This window comes from Pelecanus crispus, chromosome Z, assembly GCF_030463565.1.
Source record: "Pelecanus crispus isolate bPelCri1 chromosome Z, bPelCri1.pri, whole genome shotgun sequence".
NCBI classification, from domain to species: Eukaryota; Metazoa; Chordata; class Aves; order Pelecaniformes; family Pelecanidae; genus Pelecanus; species Pelecanus crispus.
Window position 1 is genome coordinate 31,036,790 of NC_134676.1, and position 22,905 is coordinate 31,059,694.

The window sequence follows — 22,905 nt, forward strand, 5'->3', positions numbered from 1 at the left end:
AGATTTCCTGGGTTTTTTTAAAGTTTTTTTTAGGCTTTTCAAATTGATAAGAGCATTATTTGTGCTCCTCAGTACTAGAATGAAGTGGGTAGATATCGTTACCTCTTTTTCACTCTTGGTGGACATCTTTAAAATCTAGCTATCTGTTGTGCATTACCTGAAGGATCACTCTTCATATTTTTTCTCTGACATGCTGCATATTCTTGGAAATCTCACAAAAAATCTACGACATCTGTTTTCGTGGGTGCATTTTGAAGCTCAAGGAAATATCTATTAAGTGTAATTAAAATTCAAACTTAAAACCACTGCATTCACAAGTGCTATAATAAGATGCAAGCACTGTTTGCTTCAGAGTTGTGCTTGCTGTCTTGCAACTTTACAGAGTAACACAGTCTTCAGCAACTTCTTCAGAAGGTAATTTTTGTGCTTGCAGTTGATGTTCCAAGTTCTTGACCCAGATGGTAAAAGGTATTGAACGTTCTTTGTGTGGCTCAAACCTTTAATCTGTGTAAATTAAAGAGCAATTTTATAGAAATTGTATAGAAACTGAATACCATCAGTTTCTATTTCTGTATGTTGGCAAGTTTTGGCAAAGAGGGCCTATATCAGTGAATGGGTATTCCTTGATGTGTGTGCATCAAAATAAACTTACATTAAGCTGTAAAATAGCCAGACTTCACTGCATGTGTTCCACAATGAAGTATGTGTCCAACATTCTAATGAAACAATACCACATCCTGATGCTTCTGCTTTGTATTTAATGTTTTAGTTTGTCTTACTCCAAATGTGAGGGTAATTGTTATTTTCAGGAATTACTGTTAACTAAAGTGATTATTATATAACTATATGATTATATAATCATAGTTCTTCTCAAATAATAGCTCATGAGGCTATCTTGATACCCCAGGGAACTTCAGATTGCACTTTTGTTCTTGCAGAAACACTACAGCTATCCTCACTTGAGACATTTTATACTCTATGTATTGTTAAAGAAATTTGATGGGATTTAGATTTGACTAACCAGAGAGGTAAGTTTGTGATCCTCTTACCTGTTCTAGGTTATATGTCTCCACACCCATCTCCACTAGGAGCACCAGAGCATGTGTCCAGCCCAATGTCTGGAGGAGGTCCAACTCCACCCCAGATGACTCCCAGCCAGCCAGGACCCATTATACCAGGAGACCCACAAGTTATGAATCAACCTAACAGAGGTCCTTCCCCTTTCAGCCCTGTACAGCTGCATCAGCTGCGGGCTCAGATTCTAGCATACAAAATGTTAGCTAGAGGTCAGCCTTTACCAGAAAACCTCCAGCTTGCTGTTCAGGGCAAGAGGACCCTGCCTGGCATTCAACAGCAGCAGCCTCCCAGTGCCTTCAACAGACAGTCTGGTAAGTGAATCTAGGCCTTGTGTCATTGCGCAGGTAGTTCTTGAAGTTCTACCTGTGGAAAATTAAGAAATGGGGGCTGTGCAGGGTTATAATTTGGGACTGTATTCTGGCATCTAAGTGAACAGCAGCCTTTGTTTTTAAGCTTGAGCAAGTGCATAAACCACATCTATTATTAATAGGAAATTTAATGCAAAACTGAAATAAAAGTGATTTCACTGTGCAGTATTGTGTCCCTCCTGATTATGCTTCCCATCTTTTGTATGTTAATCATACTTTACTGATCGCAATTTTTGTTTTTCGTAGCCTGAATTTTCAGTCTCCTGTCACTATGCAGAAAAGTAGTTGAAAAAGTCTGGAGCAAGTTGACTGATTATTTAGGTTTTAGTGTACTGTTGAGTGAAAAACATAACAAGAAGAAAATGTTCTTATTTTTTTTCTCCTAATGATAATAGATGTTTGAGTGCAATAAGCAAGCACATTTTGGTCCTAAGAAAACTGTTACATTGAACGCCCTGCACTTGCTAGTTTCTGAACACTTCCATTACTGAGTTTTCATTTAGAAATCGAGGGTTAAGATGATACTATTTTCTTTTTAGTGATGATTTTAATAATTTCACTGGTCGCTTCATTTCAGTGGATATGGCTTTGCTGCTGAGTAAGGTTTTTTCTAGGAGACATGATTTTAATATGCTTCATTACATACATTTTTTTCAGCGTAACATGTACTGAAATCCATATTTAATGAAGAAAAATACTACTTGCCTGAATAGACTAGCATGCTAGGAAGCAGAATGATTTTTGAATACTTGGAAATGCTTTATATCTTACTAAGTTTCTTTCCTCTGTTAAATTGCAGGTATTGGGTTACATGCAATGAGTGGTGCTGCAGCTGGACCAGGGCCTACTGCAGGGATGCCTGGACATACAACTGCCATCACCCCTAAAACTTGGACTGACGGTATAGTGGAATATAATGCTAATTTTATGTCATGTACAGAGTTATGATTAAACAGTGTGGGTAGATTTTGGGGAAAAATTGCAGAGGAAAAAAAAAAAAGGGAAGGTAAAAAGGCACGCCAAGAAACAGTGTAACCTTTAATGTGCCTAGGACTTCATACAAGTCGAGTATAACCATTTACTCATCCATGAATGACTTGACCACATGAAATTACTGCAATTGTTAGGCAGCCTGAACGTGAAGCACCTTTTTACAATCAGAATGAAATATGTAAGCTGCATGAGGGACACCCATAAAATCTACTTAATAACTTATGTTTTGAGCATGCTTAATTGCAGCAAGCTTGTCTTTCAACTATGGTCTGTGCTACTGTAAACAGAAGTTTTGGAATCATGGTAGAATTAGGCTGCTTTTTTTTTTTTTCCTTTTTTAATTGGATTGCTTTGAAAGTTCACTGGAGTCTTTGAGATCTAATGAACAGTGTGACATTTTTCCCCCTGCATGATAATCAGGTTTTGAACCAAATCATTCAGATTTGGGTGTACGGGGTGGTTTTATTGTTTGAAAGTAGAGTGGAAGAAGATTTGTATTGAAAAGTATTAGAGATCCCTAGTAATATATATTGTTTGAAGTTTGGGGGTTTTTTTAGAGGGATTTAAAAAGAAATACAGTATTGCAGGCTTGCGAATAACACAGGCTTCCCATACGGTAGAAATGTTACGCTGTGTTGTTGCTTGGGTAAATAATGGGGACAGTGATGACTCCATGGTAGTTGATGTCATAAAAAATCCTCTGTCATTAGTCAGCTACTTAGGGCAACATAAAAAGAAAATGAATACTAGTATGTAATCAGATGTAGAATTGCTTTTCTTGGAATAGTCTCAATGAATACTTAAAATTTGAGTAGGATAATAAAGGGGGGGAAAAGTGTTTCTTGAGAGGTTGTATGTATGGGTTTACCAGGTGCAGTGCCTTCTAGCTCAAATGCTGCTACTAAAAAACGCTGGCGGGTATACATAATTGCTAGAGGGATAGTTTAATCTAAATAAGCCAGTATGTCATAGTATGTCTGTCCTGTTTTAGGAATTAGGTCCTACACTTGCACAAAATCAGCTCTACAGCTGTTTTAGTTACTCTAACACTAGAATTAAAAGTCAGCAGGAATGGGAAAAGAAATGGCATTCATCATAAAGTTTCAGGTGTTTTGTTTTTCTTTGGACCACTTCCTGCAACGTATGGTATACTTGCATTTTAGTATGTTTTTTTAAATACGGAGTGTAGTCTATCTCAGTGTGCTTTTTCTGGTAATTTTCAATATTTGCCTTAGCTTCACGTTCTGTCTTCAGAAACTGTCTTGATTTTCTTCCTGCGTTCCATATTTCATGTTACGAATAAGTACTTCTTATGATTCAGGCCAAGCCCCAGATATGAGTGTTTCCAATGCACAGCAAAAGCTTCCCGCACCACCCCCCAGTGGGAGGCCTTCTCCCGCCCCCCCTGCTGCACAACCTGCTGCTGCCGTGCCTGGGCCTTCTGTACCACAGCCACCACCTGGACAACCTTCACCCATCGTTCAGCTGCAGCAAAAGCAGAATCGCATCAGCCCTATACAGAAGCCACAAGGATTGGATCCTGTTGAAATACTCCAAGAACGTGAATATAGGTAAAAGTGAATAACAAGATTCAAACGCATATGCAGATTGTTGTTTTTCACTTTCCCAACTGAAACTCCTTGCTATCAACTACTGTAGTGACAGTAATATAAACTGAGTTTCCAGAGAGACACCGTGTCAAAGAGAAGTATGGAAATGTCAGATCAAACAATGGTTTAATTCTGTCCCAAGTTACGAACTAGCAAAGCATGCTGACAGTGTAAGTGCAAACCATATAAATTTAAAACAGACTCAGGGACTTCTGGGTTAGTGTATTACTTGGATGCTGCAAACATGGAAAGTTGGGAAATAAAAATCCTTGTAGTCTACAGAGAAACCAATTTAGTGCAGAAAGTTTTCAGAATTACGAACAAAAGGGAAGTTAGAACAGTGGAGGTGAAAAAGCTGATGTTAGTGGGCACAGCAAAACCAAATTTTATTAGTGATGATGGGGTTGGCTGGATTACCAACTAGTAGAGAGAATATTAAGGAAATCACAGGCAAGATTAAAAAAAAAGGTTACCAGGAAGCATGATCTTTAAAAGTTGCCTCCTGAGTGCCCGAATTAGATGGTGAATTATATTTATTACAAAGTATAGAGATTGACATTTCTTGTGGCGTTAGACTTCTTCGCTCTTCCCATGAACAAGGCTATTAAACAATTGTCCTTGAGAATCTGCCAGGCAGAGGGAAGACCTGCACCTAAAATATGTCCTGATCATTATCAGTCAGAAGAAAGAAACTGCACTTAGCATATTTGCTTGTTTTGGACTGATGATGCATCTTCCAGGTCCTGTAACAATGAGTTTGTAGGGGAAGGTAGCCAAAAGGGATGGTGATCTCACTGAAGACCGGGTCAATGACTTTCACTTTAGGTAGGTAAAACACCATGAGGTGTTTTAGGATGTGACACCATGTCCAGAATCCAGGCCTCGATCCCAGAAAAGCTCTTAATTTTTTGCGCAAGATAATGCTTAAGTAATTTATTGGCAAGTTGTTGTGGTTGTTCTGTCAGTCCTACCCTTTTTACCTTAGAACTGAATGGCCATAGCTGTTTCAGTGTGAGCAATTGGTATGTTCTAACATCTTTTTCTGAAAGCTTGTAGAACACACCATTATATGGTTTCACTGCTGCTCTGGATGAAGAACTGTAGCACTAACCTGAGCCAAGACATGTGGCCAGTATAATGTAACCTCTTCTGCATCAGTTAACCTCGAATTGTTACTCCTTCTGTCTTTCCAACCCTGCTTCATTGCAATGTTTGTGCCACACTATTATGTCTTAGTATGCATAAATGGGGGAAAGTGAGGAGTGACAGAAAATAGTGGTCTTGCATTTACTAATGTGGAGAACTGGTTGCAGATACAGCATATCCATTAGGTTTGAAATACCCTGATCTTCTTGGCAGAGTAAGTGAGGTGGAAGTTAGGTAGGGATTCTGCAGCAGAAGGGTTTTATTTTTTATGGTAGCACATAGATAATGATCCAAGCTTTTTTAATGTTCAGCAGTGCTGGAATTTGGTTTTGCTTTGCATACCAGAATGCTTAGAACTTCTGGAAGTCTTTTCATTACTTAAAACTGTGTTAAGTAACATCAGGCAAAAGTATTGAAAAAAGCAGTTTAACAGCTTTTGTGCTTTGGGCTGTGCTAGACTTAGCTGTAGCGTAGGCAAATTTAATACAGAAATATGATGTACTCACGCTTTCTTCATAAAAGGGGAGTAGAAAAAAGAAAAAATACAAACATTTATATCCTAAAACCAGTGAAGTTAGAAAAAGCTTTATGAAACGCATGTCTCTTGAGATCTCTCAGTAGTTAACTTTTTTTAATAAAGGGACATTATACTTTGAAATACTTAGAAAACTGTTTGGATTACTCATTTTCATGAAGAGACAGCATTATCACATAGGTATTTTAGGGATTCATATTTCAAACACATAGATAGACCCAAAAGGCAAAATTTTGGTATACTGCCTCATTGTGGGAAAGTGTGTGCTTTGAATCTGTTTACTTTAGGAATTCTTGAAAATTACAGGTTAGGTTTACTCAGTGACTGTACTGGTTTTGGCTGGGATAGAGTTAATTTTCTTTATAGTAGCTAGTATGGGGCTATATTTTGGATTTGTGCTGAAAACAGTGTTGATAAACAGGGATGTTTTCATTACTGCTGAGCAGCGCTTACACAGTCAAGGCCTTTTCTGCCTCTCACACCACCCCACCAGTGAGTAGGCTGGGGGTGCATAAGAAGCTGGGAGGGGATACAGCTTGGACAGCTGACCCCAACTGACCAAAGGGATATTCCATACCATATGACGTCATCTTGCTCAGCAATAAAACTAGGGGGAAGGTTCGCAGTGGCCTGCTGCTTGGGGACTGGCTGGGCATCGGTTGGTTGGTGGTGAGCAATTGTTTTCATTTGCATCGGTTTTCTTTCTTGGGTTTTATTTTCCTCTCTTTTTGTTGTTTTTTCCTCTCTTTTCCTTACAATTTAAAAAAAAAATATTTGTTTTTAATTAGTAAACTATTTTTATCTCAATCCATGAATTTCTTTCTCACTTTCACCCTTCCAGTTCTCCCCCATCCCACTGGTGGTGGAAACGGGGTGGGCGAGTGGTTGTGTGGTGCTGAGTTGCTGGCCAGGGTTAAACCACAACAGTGACCTTGAATGTGGTGTTTCTGGGCTAAAGGTGCAAAGTGTGCTGCTGGGGAGACAGTAATTTAGTGCTAATTCATGAGCTACATGATAAAAAGTTAATTCCTGAGGTGTTTGGCCATTTCTCTTGCTGTATACACACTCTCAAGTGCATAACGGCAGACTTTGGGGGAGAATACAGGCTACTGCATACACATTTCCATTTCTTACTGGATCACGTACATGATTTATGTATTCGAGCATGTCTTATACACAGAACAATTGTAAATGCGAAATACTTCAGTTTTTGCTGTTACAAAATTACATCTAACTTTTTTTTTCCAGTGATAGCAATTCTTTTTTCCATTCTTTGTTATTAGGAAGTTACGTAGTTTGTTTCATCAAACAATTCATCAAATAGGCACTGAGAAGTACAGTATAGCATTCCTATTCATTAACCACATGTTAAATAGACCAGTACAGGTGGAGAAGCAGTAATGCACCTATTAACATATTGCAGGATCTGAAAAAGCTTTGAATCTATTGAAACATCAACAGACTGCTTTTTCTCCCTGAAAGACCTTGATCTAATTATAAAAAAGGCTCCAGTGTATATTAACAAAGAGAAAGAAAATGGAGAATTAATGTTGCTGTCAAATTCATATGGTTGTGCTGAGAAGCATTTGCAGCATATGTTGATTTGAAATGAGATTATATGATAATTGTTGCTAATCTCTGTGTGACTAAAGGTGGATAAAAAGAAACGTAGGTATTTAAAATTCTTATCAATATAAGAAGTTTAAATTATTCATACGTGGAGAGCTGTTAAACTTGTGTTCCTTGAAATCTGGCCAGAACGAAAAATTCATACCGTGCTTTTATAAAACTCGTGTTAATACTTTCCTCAGAATAAAGTGCCACTTTTTAGTCTCACTGAATAGCTCTCTTAAAGCTAATAATGTGTGTAATGTAAAGTTGTTCTATTATGTGGAAGGGCTTTTTTCCACCTTCTCATTGCTAATTAAAAAAAATAACTTGCTAGTGTCCTGTAGATTGTCTGTGGTTTCTTTCTGTTATTTGCAAAGTCTCTTCTCACGTATCTTCATGGTTTACTGCATGGCATCCATGCCAGACAGATTTCAATGTGCAAGTGTAACCTCTGCTGTTGACCCTAGTTACTGAGGAAGAGGTGTGCATCATTTGTTTTGCAAGGAGATCTCTGTATAGATGCACTAGCCACTTTCTGCATGGATGAAGATAAATTGCTGAACTGCAAAAATCAATTAAATATATCCTTTAAATGGTGAGATTATATCCTTCAAGTGCTTGTAACAAGCATCTAGGAAAATGTTTTCTTTGGGTTCTGTTTGCCTAATAGCTATTAGTATTTTTCCATGAAAATAGCAATAGTCCAGCAAACTACAGTCACTCTGTTTAAAGACTAGAAGATGGCTGTGGTGAGAAACACCTCAAGTAGTTGTTGCATTCACTTGAGTTAGGATGTCTGTCATGAAATTCTTCTAAAAATCCTACTGACTACTCAAGAAAATACTACTACTATTACTACTACTGTTAGCAGCCTAGACAATATAATTAGTACTTCTAGGGAAGTCTGAAATAAAACTTCAAAACATGTTCTTTTTTTTTTTTTTTTTTTTAATGTTACCCGTCTGGCTGCCATTTTTCATTATTCTTCCATATATGCGCTGTAGATTTTCATTAGTATTTAAACTATTTTGACCAGGACTTTATTTTAATAGAGAACAGACCTGAGTTTCAATGAGAGTTTCCTGAGGTAGTATCTGTACTGACTTAGAAATACTGATATTTTTTTTTTTCCTATTCCTTCCCTCTGGATGGATTATAAAAGGATGCTAATCACCCACAAAAAGAGTAGAAGTGTCATTGTAGCTCACTGCAGACCTCTGTTTTTGCAGTTGTTTCAACATATGGAGGAAAAAAGATAGGAGGAAAAGTTATCCTGGGAATACTAATCTGCCTTATAATGTAATAATAAAATTTCATGTGCATTTATTTCTGATCAGCCTTTTTATGAACCTGACTTGAGAAAAACAAAGAAAATGATTAGCAGTGTGAAGAGTCTTTTGTATGGGGGTGGACTGCTTAGTGTGATGATGGGACATAATAAGCACACTCTATAAGCACTCATTATGTTTAATCATATCTCAAGAAAGTTGTATATTTGGATTTTTATTAATAATTTATGTGACAGAAATATAAACCCCAGCCCAACTTTGGCTATTGCTTGAATTGTAAAGTGTAAACTTTTATGTCAGCAGGCACTTTCACCCATTTTATACCTGGAGTTAAAGTAACAAGCCAATTCTGGCAGAACTAATAAGTGAACATTTCACTGCATGTTTGTTTACAAAGTGACTCATCCATTTAGTTATCTAAAACCATAAGCTATGTTAGGAAGGACCTAGATTAACTTTTGGTGCTCATCCTCTTGTATAGTACAAGAAGGAACACTCAGTGCTAACAAAGAAGAAAAAAAAGTTGAAAATATGTTCACTATTCAGTTGCCTTACTAAGTTCCCAACTCAGAAGTTTGGAAAGGTTGTGACTACTCCCCTAAAGTTTCATGAAAGTCAGTGAAACTGTGATTTGGCTCTAACTGTTTTGTAGGTGAAGGTTTCAGGAGAAGCATTGCAGCTGTTTGGGGAGTGAAATAGAGTAATAATTCATAGTTGTGATGCATGATTACATCCATGTGTGAATATGCAAGAGGCAGAGCACCCATCAGTGATTTAGAACAGTATTCTTTTTGTACATCTTTGCTGCTTTTTTGTGTGTATGTACAACAGTACCTCTAATCTCCAAGAAAACCACTTAATTCTCAAGATTTTGCATCCTTAGGTGCACTAAAATCTCTTCTTAATGACTGGAATGCCCAGTGACAGGTGAAGTAGTACAAAATGTGGACTTTTTTTAGTGTAGTACATACACTTGAAAGAGCAAAATATACCAATGCAATTTTCTGAATGAATAGTTTTCTTGTGGGAATGGTGAACTCCTCTGGGCCTGGACAAGGATCTGTAGCTTTTAATGGAACTTTATCTTACTAGTAACCCTTCTTGATTTACTTTTCAGTCTGTATGAAAAAGTTCACTAACCTAATTCTGCTTCAGTTTTTTTCTCTCTTGAGGACACCAAGTTAGTCTTCTGCAGTGATGCAGCATTACCTCCTTTTAGTTGTTACAGGAACTTAGAAGTCTTTTGGTAGTGTAAAAAAATGCATAGTTTTAGGAAGTTTAGAGCTTTAGGAAGGAGTGCTATTACAGAAGAGGTATTGTCTGCAACTGTACAAGTGATTCCAGTTGCTTTTCAGATTATACATAAGTCATGATGCATGCAGTTACTGTGAGATACTAGTATTTTGATTTGTTCTGACTCCGTTTATGTGGTGCAGCCATTTTGCCTGATGTGTGAACTGCTTTCCGTCTGTGAGGCTGATATGTCAGGTGTATGAGAATTTACGTCACTGTGCTAATACTGTGGAGTGATGAGGGGCTGAAAGGGCAGGGGAAGAATGATCACAGTATGCAAAGAAACCCTATAGAAAGTGTTTTCTTTCTCTCTTCAGTTCCAAAGTCCTCATCGCAGGAAAACAGCAGCAGACAGGCTTTCCTAACGTGATCTGTTTCGTGCTTTGTGAAAGAAAAGGGAAATTTTGTGAGTCCTGTGCAGTATAGGGAGATGAGATACCTTCCTGTTCCTGGGCCTTTAGATTTTTTATTTTGGGAGAGAGAGGACTGGTATTGGGGAGGGGTAGGGGGGTGTTTGGTTTTGGTTGGGTTTTCTGGGGTTTTTTTGTTTGATTCCCCCCCCCCCCCCCCCCGCCTTCTAAAGCATGTGGGAAATGGAGAGCACTTGAACTTAGATGCAACTTTTGGATAACTTAAAATTTTGGGGTCTGTTATTTTAGTGACTTGGCAAAATTTGCAGTTCGCAGAACTACTTACTTGTAAATAAAACCACAAAAAGTATGTAACTTAGCTCTGTGATCTTGGTTTTCAATGTAAAAAATAGAAAAAAACAAGTTCTTTCTGGCTTGTCCATTATTCTCTCTTTCTCTCTCTCTTGAATTTGCAAATGAATGCAAAAGGAGCTTGTAAAGGAAGAGTGAAATAGAATCTGATTTACAGTGTAACAGCTATGTAAGTGTGAATACTTTACTAATGAACTTTTCATTTGTCAATAAAATAAACAAGTAAAATTCCAGATATTAAGGAAAGTCCTGTTTGTGTCATCACTGACTACACTGTGCATAAAACAATACCCATCAAAGAAGATTGAAAACAGAATCCTGTATACTATGAGTAAAATAAAATTCCCAAGTTTCTTGTCATGGATATAAGTTTAGTCAAAATTAAAAGAAGGGCCAAGGGGTATTTTCATCATTTGACAATTTATTTTCAAAGTGGAAAAGGTACCTAATGTCATCTCTGCAAAAGCCTGTTAGTTCAGAAGCAATTAGTAAAAGCCAAGTAAATGCCTGAGATAAATTGCCTATTTTTACTGTAAAATTTTGATAACCACTCGCCGATTTCTCCTGGTGTCTTATCCAATTTTCTGTTTACTTAGGCTTCAGGCTCGAATTGCTCACAGAATCCAGGAACTGGAGAACTTGCCTGGTTCTCTGCCCCCTGATCTGCGAACCAAAGCTACAGTGGAGTTGAAGGCACTTAGGTTACTGAATTTCCAGCGCCAGGTAATGCCTTTTGCTTCAGGAAACTTCTCACAGAGGTCACAGCCAAACATATTCATGTAGCAAAGAGTAAACTGTCAAGAGATACAGCAGCACTGAGCCTAAGCAGGAGATTTTGCATGAGAGCAAACTTGACTGATAAACAAGTCACTGGAATGTTTACCTTAGATTTTATTTTGTTTTGTTTTGTTAATAAAAATGTGCAAGTGTTCTTTTTGCTTCCTGCTTTATCTTCCAGTCTAAAGTGTAACTATAGAAGTGTGTCTTTCATCATGAACATGGCATTGGCATGAAGACAAAACAAGAGCTGTACAGGCTGCAAGCTGATTTTCAACACAAGTCCCAATAGACACCTCCTTCTGGACATACTTCATATTTGTCATGGGTCCCCTTGTTTTAGCAAGAATTGTATATTAGTGTTGTGTGTGGTATTTCTCTGTGATCTGTTTTCGGGATTTCCACTGTGGCACACAGACTTTGAAAATTACGTGTAACAAGATCATACCTAAGATTTAAATTGGATGTTGAGTGCATGTATCAGCAAATTAATTTCAGAAAAGGAATCACACTGCCAGACTCTTATGGGCCTCTTGCCGTTGGCTTTTCCAGCTAGTTTGGAAGAGCAAAGATGTGATTTGGCAGGTCAAGCAAAAATACTTCCTGACAGAAGCCTTGGCAGTAGTTGTATCATGATGTACAAGTCTTCCTTACCCTTGGCATTCCTTTGTAATGAAGTTTTGTCAGGGGACAGATGAAAAGCAGCAGGCTCTTCCTGCTGTACTGCTGGGACTGTGGCAATACTATTCCAAGCCCTTAACATTTACCTCTTCCTGCTGTCTCCTGCACAGCTGGCAATGAAATGAATTGTCAGCTGTGTTCATGTCCAGCTCTAGAAAGTATGTTATGTATGTTGTTCATTCGTGTTTTACTTCAACGGTGTAACATTTTGGCCGGCTCCTTTCATTGCAGCAGGACAGTCATTTGCAGCATCTTGTAAAGAAGGAAGAAATTATGATTAAGAGGGATTAACACTTTTGGCCATCCTGTGGATACTTAAGATTTGTTTAGGGAGACAGACATAGCTGCTGGAACTGTATAGATGGTGGATCTTTTCAGACCTGTAATGGAAAGGGAAGAGGAGACTGGGACATTTTCTGGACTGTTACTGTTTTACTCTGCCATACTAGTGTTTAAAGTTGTTCCTCCATGTATTAAAAAGGATTTTTTTTGTTTGTTTGTTTCTTTTTTCTCACTGGTAGCTAAGACAAGAGGTAGTAGCCTGCATGCGTCGTGACACAACGCTGGAGACAGCACTGAACTCCAAAGCCTACAAACGAAGCAAGCGCCAGACTTTGAGGGAGGCCCGTATGACAGAAAAGCTTGAGAAACAGCAGAAGATAGAACAGGAGAGGAAGCGTAGGCAGAAGCATCAGGTATTTTAACTTATTAGCTGTTTGCCCCATGACCGAAACGCACCTTGCTTTGCTGTGCGGGTCTTCTCTGTTACATATTTTATTTACCTTTGGAGTTTGTAAGATTTAAAAACTCCAAATCATGTGATAAGTAATTGGAAAATGATAACATTAGAACTTCTGTGTTCCTGATTTCAGATGCTGTGCTTAGTCCAAGTGTCTGCACTGACTTGTTTCTCTTTCTAGGAATACCTGAATAGCATATTGCAGCATGCTAAAGATTTTAAAGAGTACCACCGGTCAGTCGCTGGAAAAATTCAGAAACTTTCTAAAGCTGTGGCAACTTGGCATGCCAACACTGAGCGTGAGCAGAAAAAAGAAACTGAGAGAATTGAGAAAGAAAGAATGAGGAGACTAATGGTAAGGAGTAGAGGAAGGAATATGGTTATTTTAGCTAAAATTACATACTGTATCCTTTTAATATTTCATATACAGCCTCAGCCACACCCGTGTATTTCCTTTGCAGAATAAAGCCTCTGTAACACAAGAACTATAAATCTAAAACTGCTGCATTTTGGCTATGTGTATTTCCGATGATGGTAGTGAATGTGACACTGTTCATTTTAACCTATAGCTACTTCTTTTGAGTAATTGCTTTTTCTACCAGCATGAAAACTTAGCCACTTCTGTATAATATCACTTAATCTCATTAACTTCATATACTAATACTGTTACATAATTGCAGGGGTATCAGTCTATTACATAAATACCGGACTGCGTTTTGTTTCTAGGTTTATAGTTTTGAAGATTCGATATGATTAACTTGTTCATGGCATTACTCCACAACTTTTGCATGAAGCTGATTTCACATGCAAAAATACATAACCAGTAGTAGTAATGCATGTATCTTGAGAATTAATAGCAGTCAGTTCTACCCATTAATGCTCCAAGACCATACCCCTTCTTGCTATTCCATAGTTTTCCCTTCCTTGCACCTGCACAATATCAGTTGTATTGTTCTTAGGAAAGAGTAGAATGAGTTTATGTATAACGATGTCTTTTCAGAATGCTGTGGAATCAATCAGTGGGCTGCCTACATTTCAGGAGTTAAAATAATTCTGGAATTTAAAGTGTAGACAGATTAATGTGTATGTACAAGTATGTTAGCAACTGGCGTTGGAAAAATTTCTTCAAGACATTGGTTAGCTCTTTTTTAACACTTTATTAACACTTTACCAACATAGTATTGAATGGAAATTGACATGCTTACGTTGCAACATGCTGGTAAAAACCAGTAAGTATATAATATGGGCGCAGATGTGATGCAAAACTCTAGTCCCTGTCCAGAATCCATTCGCACCACTGACTGAACAGGACTGAACAGTTTGGTTTTAAAAATCACAGAACAAAATGTAGAAATAATTAAATATAAAAATGATAAAAACTTAGAAATAGAAGTATGTGTAAAATGTAAATGAAGGACTTGTATAAGAGAATAACAAATGTTTAGGCCCTTGATCATTTCTTAAAATTACATAGTAATCAGCATTATAGAGCTTTTTTATAATTAGAGATAATTGCCAACAGTCTATCTAACCAAGCTCGTAAAATGTTAATTATTAGAGAAAAAAGATCTGATTAAAAAAAAAGGTAATCTTGGTATTTTAGAAATATTTTTGTACATCATGAGGTTGAGCTTGTGCCAGTCTAATGTGTAGTACAGTAAATAAAAAAGATGTCCACTGCTGAAAAATATGAAGTAGATTTGATGCCCAGAAATGGACAGGATACCAGTGCTTCCAGAATATCAGTGCTTTCTCTGAAGACTCCTTCACCAAGGCTGCGGTTAAGCTCTTACCATAGATACGGCACTTCATAGGCCTTTTCAGTCTGGGGCTTTGCACTCAGAAGTCCTTGCCCCTACTACTCAATTGAATCCTTCCACAAACGCAAACTGTGTGTTATGTTAGTGGGGTTATTTTGCCTATTTAGTTTTAGTCCAGTTGTGATAAATTTTGAATTTGCAAAGAGGTACTAGGGTTTTTTACAAACATCTTCTCTCAGACGCTTAATGTGGTCTAGGAAAATGTGGTGTGTCTAGAATTCTTCCCATACTGTTTCAGGAATGTTGAATTCATTCAGAGATTGTCCTTCATTGACTTCGATTAGAAATGGTGATTGTGTCACAGCTCATTAATACTAGGATATATCATACGCAGGAATAGGCATTGGTATGATTTTAAAAGATACTGTCAAGACAAGCTTGAATGTATAAAGGAAGTACCTTGGCTAGATTACAATGACTCTGTATTCAGTAATAATAATGATAATGATAAAAAATAAAAACTTAGGTTTTGAGTGTTGTAGTTCTGATGGCTTGAACATTACAACTGAATTTTACAGGTAGTTTTACAAGCTCAATTTGAACATTACAGCTGTTCTTGCCAACTTTCTGCAGTTCTGGTGTCTGTCCAGAAAGGCAGGAAATTTTTTGTGTCTCCCAGAGTGCTGTCTTTTAAAGTAATCATCTTTAAAATATTTCTTACTCGTATTTGTTTTTTATAAGGCATTGTATACTTCCTTTATTTGTTTTTTTAGCCAAAAAACCAACGCCTTTAGATGAAGGCATCTCTGCTGCTTTCCTTGTATTTTTCTGACGTGCTCAAATGCAGCATGATATATTCACAGCACATGAAAATAATATTTCCTGGTATTTCTTACTCCTAACACCACACTTACACAGTGTCGTAAGTTGCCAGAATGACTCAGAGATACGGTTTATCTGGTGAATCCTATCTCTGATAGTGACCTATATCAAAGATGAAATAACACCAGAATAGAAAGATGATAGATACTCTGCCCAAAATAAAAGTTTCTTCTAACACCTAAAAGAAAAATATTTGTATTCATACCGGAAAAAGGACTAAATGCAAGTTCGCATCCACCTTCCATGTTCTTCCTTTGGGTATGGGCTACCTGCACTTTGAAAAATCATCTCTGTAGGAGGCTTACCAAGCATCTCTGTTTCAGGACATTGATTTTGCGTTAAGTGATTTCCCCTTCCCCCGCTCCCCTTACTTATCATAACTGCTGTAGATTTTCCAGCCATTAGTCCATGAGAGTAGGAGATATTTAGAATCATAGTGTGACCCAGAGTAACTTAGGGTGACAGGGAGCTCTCTAGTCCAACCACCTTCCCAAAGCAGTGTCAACATTGATTTCAAAGCAGGTTGCTCAAGGCTTTTTTGAAGTCACGTCTTGAAAACCTTTAAGGTCAGAAATGGCACAACTTCTCTGCCTGTTCAGGTTCTTCTGAAGTGCAGTCCAGCCGCCAAGCATATTGACTGGTATCCTCCAGTTCCGTGTCATCTGCAAACTTGACTAGAGTGCCCTCCATCCCTTCCTCTGGGTCACTGATAGAGATGTTAAACACAACATGCCCCAGGATAGACCCCTGTGGTATCCCTCTTTTTACCATCTCCAGATAGAGTATGGCCCTCTGCAGCCCTGCAGAGAAGGACTTGGGGGCATCCGTGGTTGAAAAGCTGGACATGAGATGGCAATGTGCGTCCGCAGCCCAGAAAGCCAATCACGTTCTGCACTGCATCAAAAGAAGCATGGCCAGCAGGTCGAGGGAGGTGATTCTCCCCCTCTACTCGCTCTTGCGAGACCCCATCTGGACTACTGCGTTCAGCTCTGGGGCCCCCAGCATAAGAAAGACGGGGACCTCTTGTTGAGGGTCCAGAGGAGGGCCACGTAGATGATCAGGGGACTGGAGCACCTTTCCTCTGAGGACAGGCTGAGAGAGTTGGGGTTGTTTAGCTTGGAGGAGAGAAGGCTCCAGGGAGACATTATAGCAGCCTTCCAGTACTTAAAGGGGGTCTACAGGAAAGATGGGGATGGACTCTTTATCAGCAATTGTAGTGATAGGATGAGGGGTAACGGTTTTAAACTGAAAGAGGGTAGTTTTAGATTAGATATTAGGAAGAAATTCTTTACTGTGAGGGTGGTGAGATATTGGAACAGGTTGCCCAGAGAAGTTGTGGATGCCCCCTCCCTGGAAGTGTTCAAGGCCGGGTTGTATGAGGCTTTGAGCAACCTGATCTAGTGGAGGGTATCCCTGCCGCGGCAGGGGTTTGGAACTAGATGATCTTTAAGGTCCCTTCCAACCCAAACCATTCTGTGATTCTGTGATCCATTAACACAAATGTATGACCCTCTGGGCCTGATTGTCCAACAAGTTCTTTACCCATCTGGTTGTCCTCCTACGCAGATCACAATGCTCTAACTAAGATAACACATGATTATTGACATAAGAGATGGTTGATGTTTATTTGGAAGCATTTCTGTCATGGCTGATGTCTATTTTGTATTGCTAGGCTGAAGATGAAGAAGGCTACCGTAAGCTGATTGACCAAAAGAAAGATAGACGCCTGGCCTACTTATTGCAGCAGACAGATGAGTATGTGGCTAATTTGACTAACCTGGTATGGGAGCATAAACAGGCACAAGCAGCCAAAGAGAAGAAGAAGAGAAGGAGAAGAAAGAAGGCAAGTAGTTACAGCTGGTATTTTTAGGCCGTCTCTTCTTCAAATCCAACTTTAATGTTGATAAATGTAGTGATACCCAATTGTCATACACATACCAGAGTATCTAAAATCATCTATACTGCCAAATTCTTGACACTGAGGGAACTCATCTCTCGCCACTGAAATACATAAAAAATTTGCTATCATTAATTCCAAAGAAGGTGAGAAAGAGGCAGGGTTAGAAAAGTGTGGGCTGTTAACATTGATTTACTGATAAACTTTCTACAGGCAAAACTGGGCCAGACACGTAAATTAGGATTAAAGTACCCAAAAAGGATCCAGTGGATCCAAAATACATTGTGTGAAGAAGATGGAAAAAGTCTGGTTTGTGTAGCTGTTTCATACAGGGTAACTTTTTAGACCTCCACATTGTACACGTGGCTCAGTGAGTTTTGTAGGACCACTGGAAATTACTAGAGAGAAAGAACTTGGATAGGTTTATTACAGTAAATGGGTATTCTGCCAGTAGTATTCTTCATTGTGCATTCTTAACATTTAATTGAAGCTTTTCAAAATTACCTTTCTTCATATGAAATTTACCTTGTGAGAGAGACTCATTGTGGAAACTGAACAGTGCTATTTTTGAAAAAATAATTCTGTCTGTGCAATAATCATTAAGTAATGATTTTTCATTTTTGTGACCTCTGAGTACCCTTCATCTCTTGCAGGATGGATAAGAGGATTTTTATAATCCATTTCCATGCCTGGTTTGCTACTAATTACTGATAAAAATATAAACGTTATATTTACATGGTTTACAAGCAGCACTTTAAATATGCTAATAAATACCAGCATATAAAAATTCTAATTTTGGAGATTAATGGCCTAAAAAATGCTCCATGTTTTCTCCTGTCCCTGTCCAAAACCTCTGTACTTGTTGAGATTATATTCTTAACATAGGAACAATCTCCCGCCTGCAAAGTTAAGATGTAACTTAATGGGGTTCTTGACCTGTATTACCAGTGACAACAGACCTGATTTAATGTACAGAATTTACAGTAGGGATAATCCTTATGAGATAGCATGTGGAGTAAATGCACTGCTCTAATGAGAAGTATTAATTCCTTCAACAATCCACAGCTGTGATATGGTTCTATTTCTATGTTAGGTTAGCTGAAGTGTGTATGAGGAACAGGGTATCTTCTGGCCATGTCAATAAAGACATAATTTTCTGTCACTGAAGTAAAAAGGAAATGTGCCCCATAAATATTCAGTGCTTATACACTGAAACCTAAAGGAAGATCAGCACAAAAAAATCTCAGCCCTGTCTTGATCATCTGCAGCTTTTTTTTTGTAATAAAGTTTCTTCCACCCAGCTTCTGCTCCTCTGTCAAAGATACAGGAGTGCACACAAATATTACCCTTTGTTTTCATTTATAATTCTATGAATTTGTTGTTGCATGGCTGCAGCACTCATTGAAGTTAGTGGGCACTGTGTCTTTTTCCAAGTGACACACTTTTAATATTTAGCCTTTTATGTTTTGTAAAACACGATTTAATTGACTAATAACTGTAGATAAATGTTTTGTACTTACAGAGAAATTCTTAGAGAGAGTTCTTAGGATTTTCTCTTAGAAATGGCAATGACGAAGTAGGTAGTGAAGAAGTACTTCTCGTCTTCACCAGGCTCACATTACATAGTATCCAAGTGAACCCTGTATTCTTACGAGAATAAAATTTCAGATTAGTCCATTATTTCTCTGGAATACAGTTTGGGGAATCTTTGTGGTAGATTTTCCCTCTTTGCTTTCTTCACATTTCTGTATTTGGGTCTTCTGTCTCCAGCCTCCTGTTCAACTAGTGTCCCACATCCTCACTGCAGTCATGGATTAAAAAAAAAAAAAAAGCCAGATGAAATTTTTACCTGATAGGCCAGTTTAACTTGCTATGCAACCTTTTACCTTTACACATAGGAGTTTTTCCTGTCATTATATGGAGAATGCAGAAAATACAGCTTCCTACTTTTATAAAATGGGTATTTCCTTGTCAAGGATTAAATTGTCAAGATTAAAGATATGTTTCCATACCCCAAAATACAAGTGTGAGATAACTGTCATTACTTACATTTATCTCCTTTGTAACATGTTTCTGCTTTCCAAAATTGTTTTTAACTGTAGTTTTCAAATGTTTCTGCTCTCACAGCAGGATCTGATCTTTGCACAGTGAACAGCACTGATGCCTACTGCTTATTTGAGTTGGTGTGCTTGAGTTGTAAGGTTCTTCCCATTGACTATAGCTAAGCTGTATCAATCTTTATATATTAGAGAGCAGTCTCGTGCAAAAGAATGGACCCCTCCCCTTGTTGTTCATCCAAGGGAAAAATACCCTCACTCAGTGTAGCTTGGTCAGCCAAGGCTAGGTATGTACTATCGTAACTTATCCTGCCCCTCTTAGTTTAAACTCTTCAGTTCTGGTACAATAACTTTCTTTGTCAGCAGACATACCTGCGCCCCAGGAATGCTGAAGCAAGCAGCCTTCAAGCTCATATTGATGTTGTTCTTACTGAGCATCAGCTATTGTTGCATTGAGCAGGACCAGTGACAGTTGTGTAGCCCAGTGAAGTATTTATAAGCCTCTCCTTCAGGTCATTTTTGTATATTAAAGAATATTGTACTTCATAAATATTTTAAAGGTTTTAGACTAGAATTATGCTTAGCCAGATTTCCATTTTTGGTAATACTAGTGAAAGGGTAGTTAACAAAGATAATCAGGCGTGTGTCCTGAAGTATGAAGGCTATATAAAAGAAATAACAATAAACTTTTTAAAATGTAGAATTGACCCATGTCTGCTGCTGCATGTTGATTTGAAGTTCATCCCTTGGAAAATGGATTTAAATGGTTAAAACAAAGGTTCAAGGCTTGATCTGAAGCAGATATTGAGGATCATCTCAATAGTCAGAAGTGCAGCTATTCCTTAAGTATACTTCTTAAAAAAAAAAGAAACAACTGGATTATCTACATTTATTACACACATTAACGATACTTGGAAGTTGTTTATCTATAAAACACAATTTAAGAGGTCTGTTTTTCTTGTTAGTCTGATCTGTTTACATTGGTAACCAAAATAAAACTCCGCTGTAGTAATACAAACCCAGCACTGTGACAGGAGCAGAAGCTGTATTCTATTCTTTTCTTGCTCACTGTCAGAATTGTTTAGGAAAGTTCCAGTTCAGAAGCAAACTATGTCTTCCATTTTCTCATACTATCCGGACATTCTTAAGTAGGGTAAATGAGGACAGGTGTTGATGAAGATACTGTTTATTTCTCAGAGTGATGCCTGGGGAGAAAAAAAATCTAGCTCACTCCAGCTAAGAACTCCAGGGTTCTTTTTGTTTATCATTTGAGTGGTTGTGGTCTAGACTTGAGATACAGTGCAAAGAGCTCCCAAATACCCCTTCTAGTTAGTTGTCAGACCAAAAAAAATTGTGTATGTACCCAAAATGAAAGTGCCTGCAGAACTATACAATCTGTGATGCCTGGTGACACCTCTGAAATGGAGATGAAAGCACTTCAGGGAAAATTCATAGTAAATAATTTTAAAATTAATTACTGTTTTATTTGTATTAGCACAGTCTGTAAGCAACTGAGCTCTAGGTCTGGACTAGAAATTCAGTAGGCCAGCCACTCCTTAGATGCAGACTTATTACAGTGACTAGAAGTGTTGCAGGTACCCTATTCATACTAGTAAATGGTTTTTGTGTGTGTGGTAGTAACGCCTATCGCTACCTGTATCCACCCACACCTTAATTTACGTGCATCCCAGGCTATTCAGAAATAGAGTGAAACATATTCATGGTCCAAAAGACTTACATCATATAAAGTATTCTCTCTGTACTTGTAATCTGAGCGTGATATTTTTCATTTCTTCATTTGTTGTAGAAAGCTGAAGAAAATGCAGAAGGAATGGCATCTGGTCTTGGTCCTGATGGAGAGGTATGACTTTTACAAGGTGGTTGTTTTGTTGGTTTGGTTTTTTTTTAAAACTTTCCAGTGATTGTTCTGTGTGCCATTGTTATAGCTAAAAAAAAATAATGACCACAAATGTTCTAAGAAGAGCTGTTGTTTATAACCAGGAATAAAAATTACCTAGGTTAACATTTACACTAGCCTGTTTCTCTTCAGAAGGTAGAAGACGGAAAGAAAAATACATGGAATCGATCACTGAGTGTGCTGAATAATCCTCTTAGCTTTGTTATATGCTCAAAAGTAAATGGTTTTCTTTCTGTGTGTAGACATAATTTATTTTCTAAAATGAAGTTGTAAATAATATATTCTAGCTTCTCATTTTTATAAAAAATATTGTTGATATTGCATGTACTTACCTTTCGGACACAGAGCAGGCTATAGTATTATCATGGCTTAAGACATCTGAAAGTTCTTTCCTTCTCAGAAGTAAATGGAAATGAGTAACTTTTCTGTGTAATTCTTTGAATAATATTTTTCATTCAGTAGCAGAGCATATGCTGCCTCATTAAGAGCTATTCTGTTAATGCCATTTTTCTGTTCCGTTTTATTTTTATATGAAGACTTTAGAATAGTATTTATTGTTTTACTTTTGGTCTTTTGTATACTTACAAGTGATATTTTTGCTGATGTAGTTAAAGAGTTACAGCAAAATCCTTTAATATATTTGCGGTTGCACAAGTAAAATGCCCATAACATTCCTGTAACTTCAGTATTTATGGAAATGAGGTAAGTTTTATACTCTGACAGTCTCTGTATTTATAACTGTTCAGAATTATTTTTTCTTGTTCATATATGTGTGTATATATTAGGAAAAGATTCTTCAGTGGAAGCAGTAGTAGAAGGCAAAAAGTTTTTAAAGTAGAAAATCTGTAATTAAACAGGGCAAAGAAATAACAGAAAAAGTAGTACGCTATTCTGGTTTTGTTAGACCACTAGAATAAAAGGTTTTGTTATTGTAGGTGCTTTATCAGCTTAACTGAAGAACTCAGGACAGTGAATCTTTAAAATAGGCCTTCTTTACTTAAAAAGTTAGCTAAGTTGTTATGTCCTTGTTTCTGCATGTAAGAGAAAAAGGTCATAAGGTCAGTGTATGTTTTTTTGTTACAGATGTCCATTGGTGTAAATAATAGGATTAAATGCCTATAAGCATACATACCTTGTGTCTTGTTTCACAGAAGCCAACAGTGTATTCTTTTCCATGCTGCTCTTATTAATTTATTTGGAACACTGTGATGTATTTGTGGATGTCACACAGAATATGTTACACACAGAAATACTGTGACTCTGCTTGATAGCCATGTGGGAAGGTATGGCTTCTAATAACAAAACCTCACTGCTTGTTCATATCTGGAATTTTGAAGGTGCTATTAGTTCCTTTTATTATGTATGACAAGCATGAAATTCAGTTGCCTTATGGTATAAAATTTCATTTTAATTTTTAGCCCATAGATGAGAGCAGTCAGATGAGTGACCTTCCAGTCAAAGTGACTCACACTGAAACAGGCAAAGTTCTTCTTGGACCAGAAGCGCCAAAAGCAAGTCAGCTGGATGCTTGGCTGGAAATGAACCCTGGG

The 22,905-nt window shown here is 37.7% G+C and overlaps 1 protein-coding gene across 2 annotated transcripts in view; it reads left to right on the top strand.

Moving 5' to 3' along the window:
* The window catches only part of SMARCA2 (SWI/SNF related BAF chromatin remodeling complex subunit ATPase 2), a 132,158-nt gene that overhangs the window by 33,582 nt on the left and 75,671 nt on the right, over positions 1–22,905 (top strand). Inside the window, exons 4-12 of one of the 2 annotated variants that reach the window (XM_075727216.1) lie at positions 1,059–1,388; positions 2,245–2,346; positions 3,760–4,009; positions 11,241–11,367; positions 12,624–12,797; positions 13,023–13,196; positions 17,156–17,330; positions 21,249–21,298; positions 22,774–22,904. In XM_075727216.1, coding sequence (XP_075583331.1) covers positions 1,059–1,388; positions 2,245–2,346; positions 3,760–4,009; positions 11,241–11,367; positions 12,624–12,797; positions 13,023–13,196; positions 17,156–17,330; positions 21,249–21,298; positions 22,774–22,904 — 1,513 coding nt within the window. Of the gene's footprint in view, positions 1–1,058; positions 1,389–2,244; positions 2,347–3,759; positions 4,010–11,240; positions 11,368–12,623; positions 12,798–13,022; positions 13,197–17,155; positions 17,331–21,244; positions 21,299–22,773; position 22,905 lie in introns of both variants that reach the window. The other variant, XM_075727217.1, reaches the window with a different exon arrangement.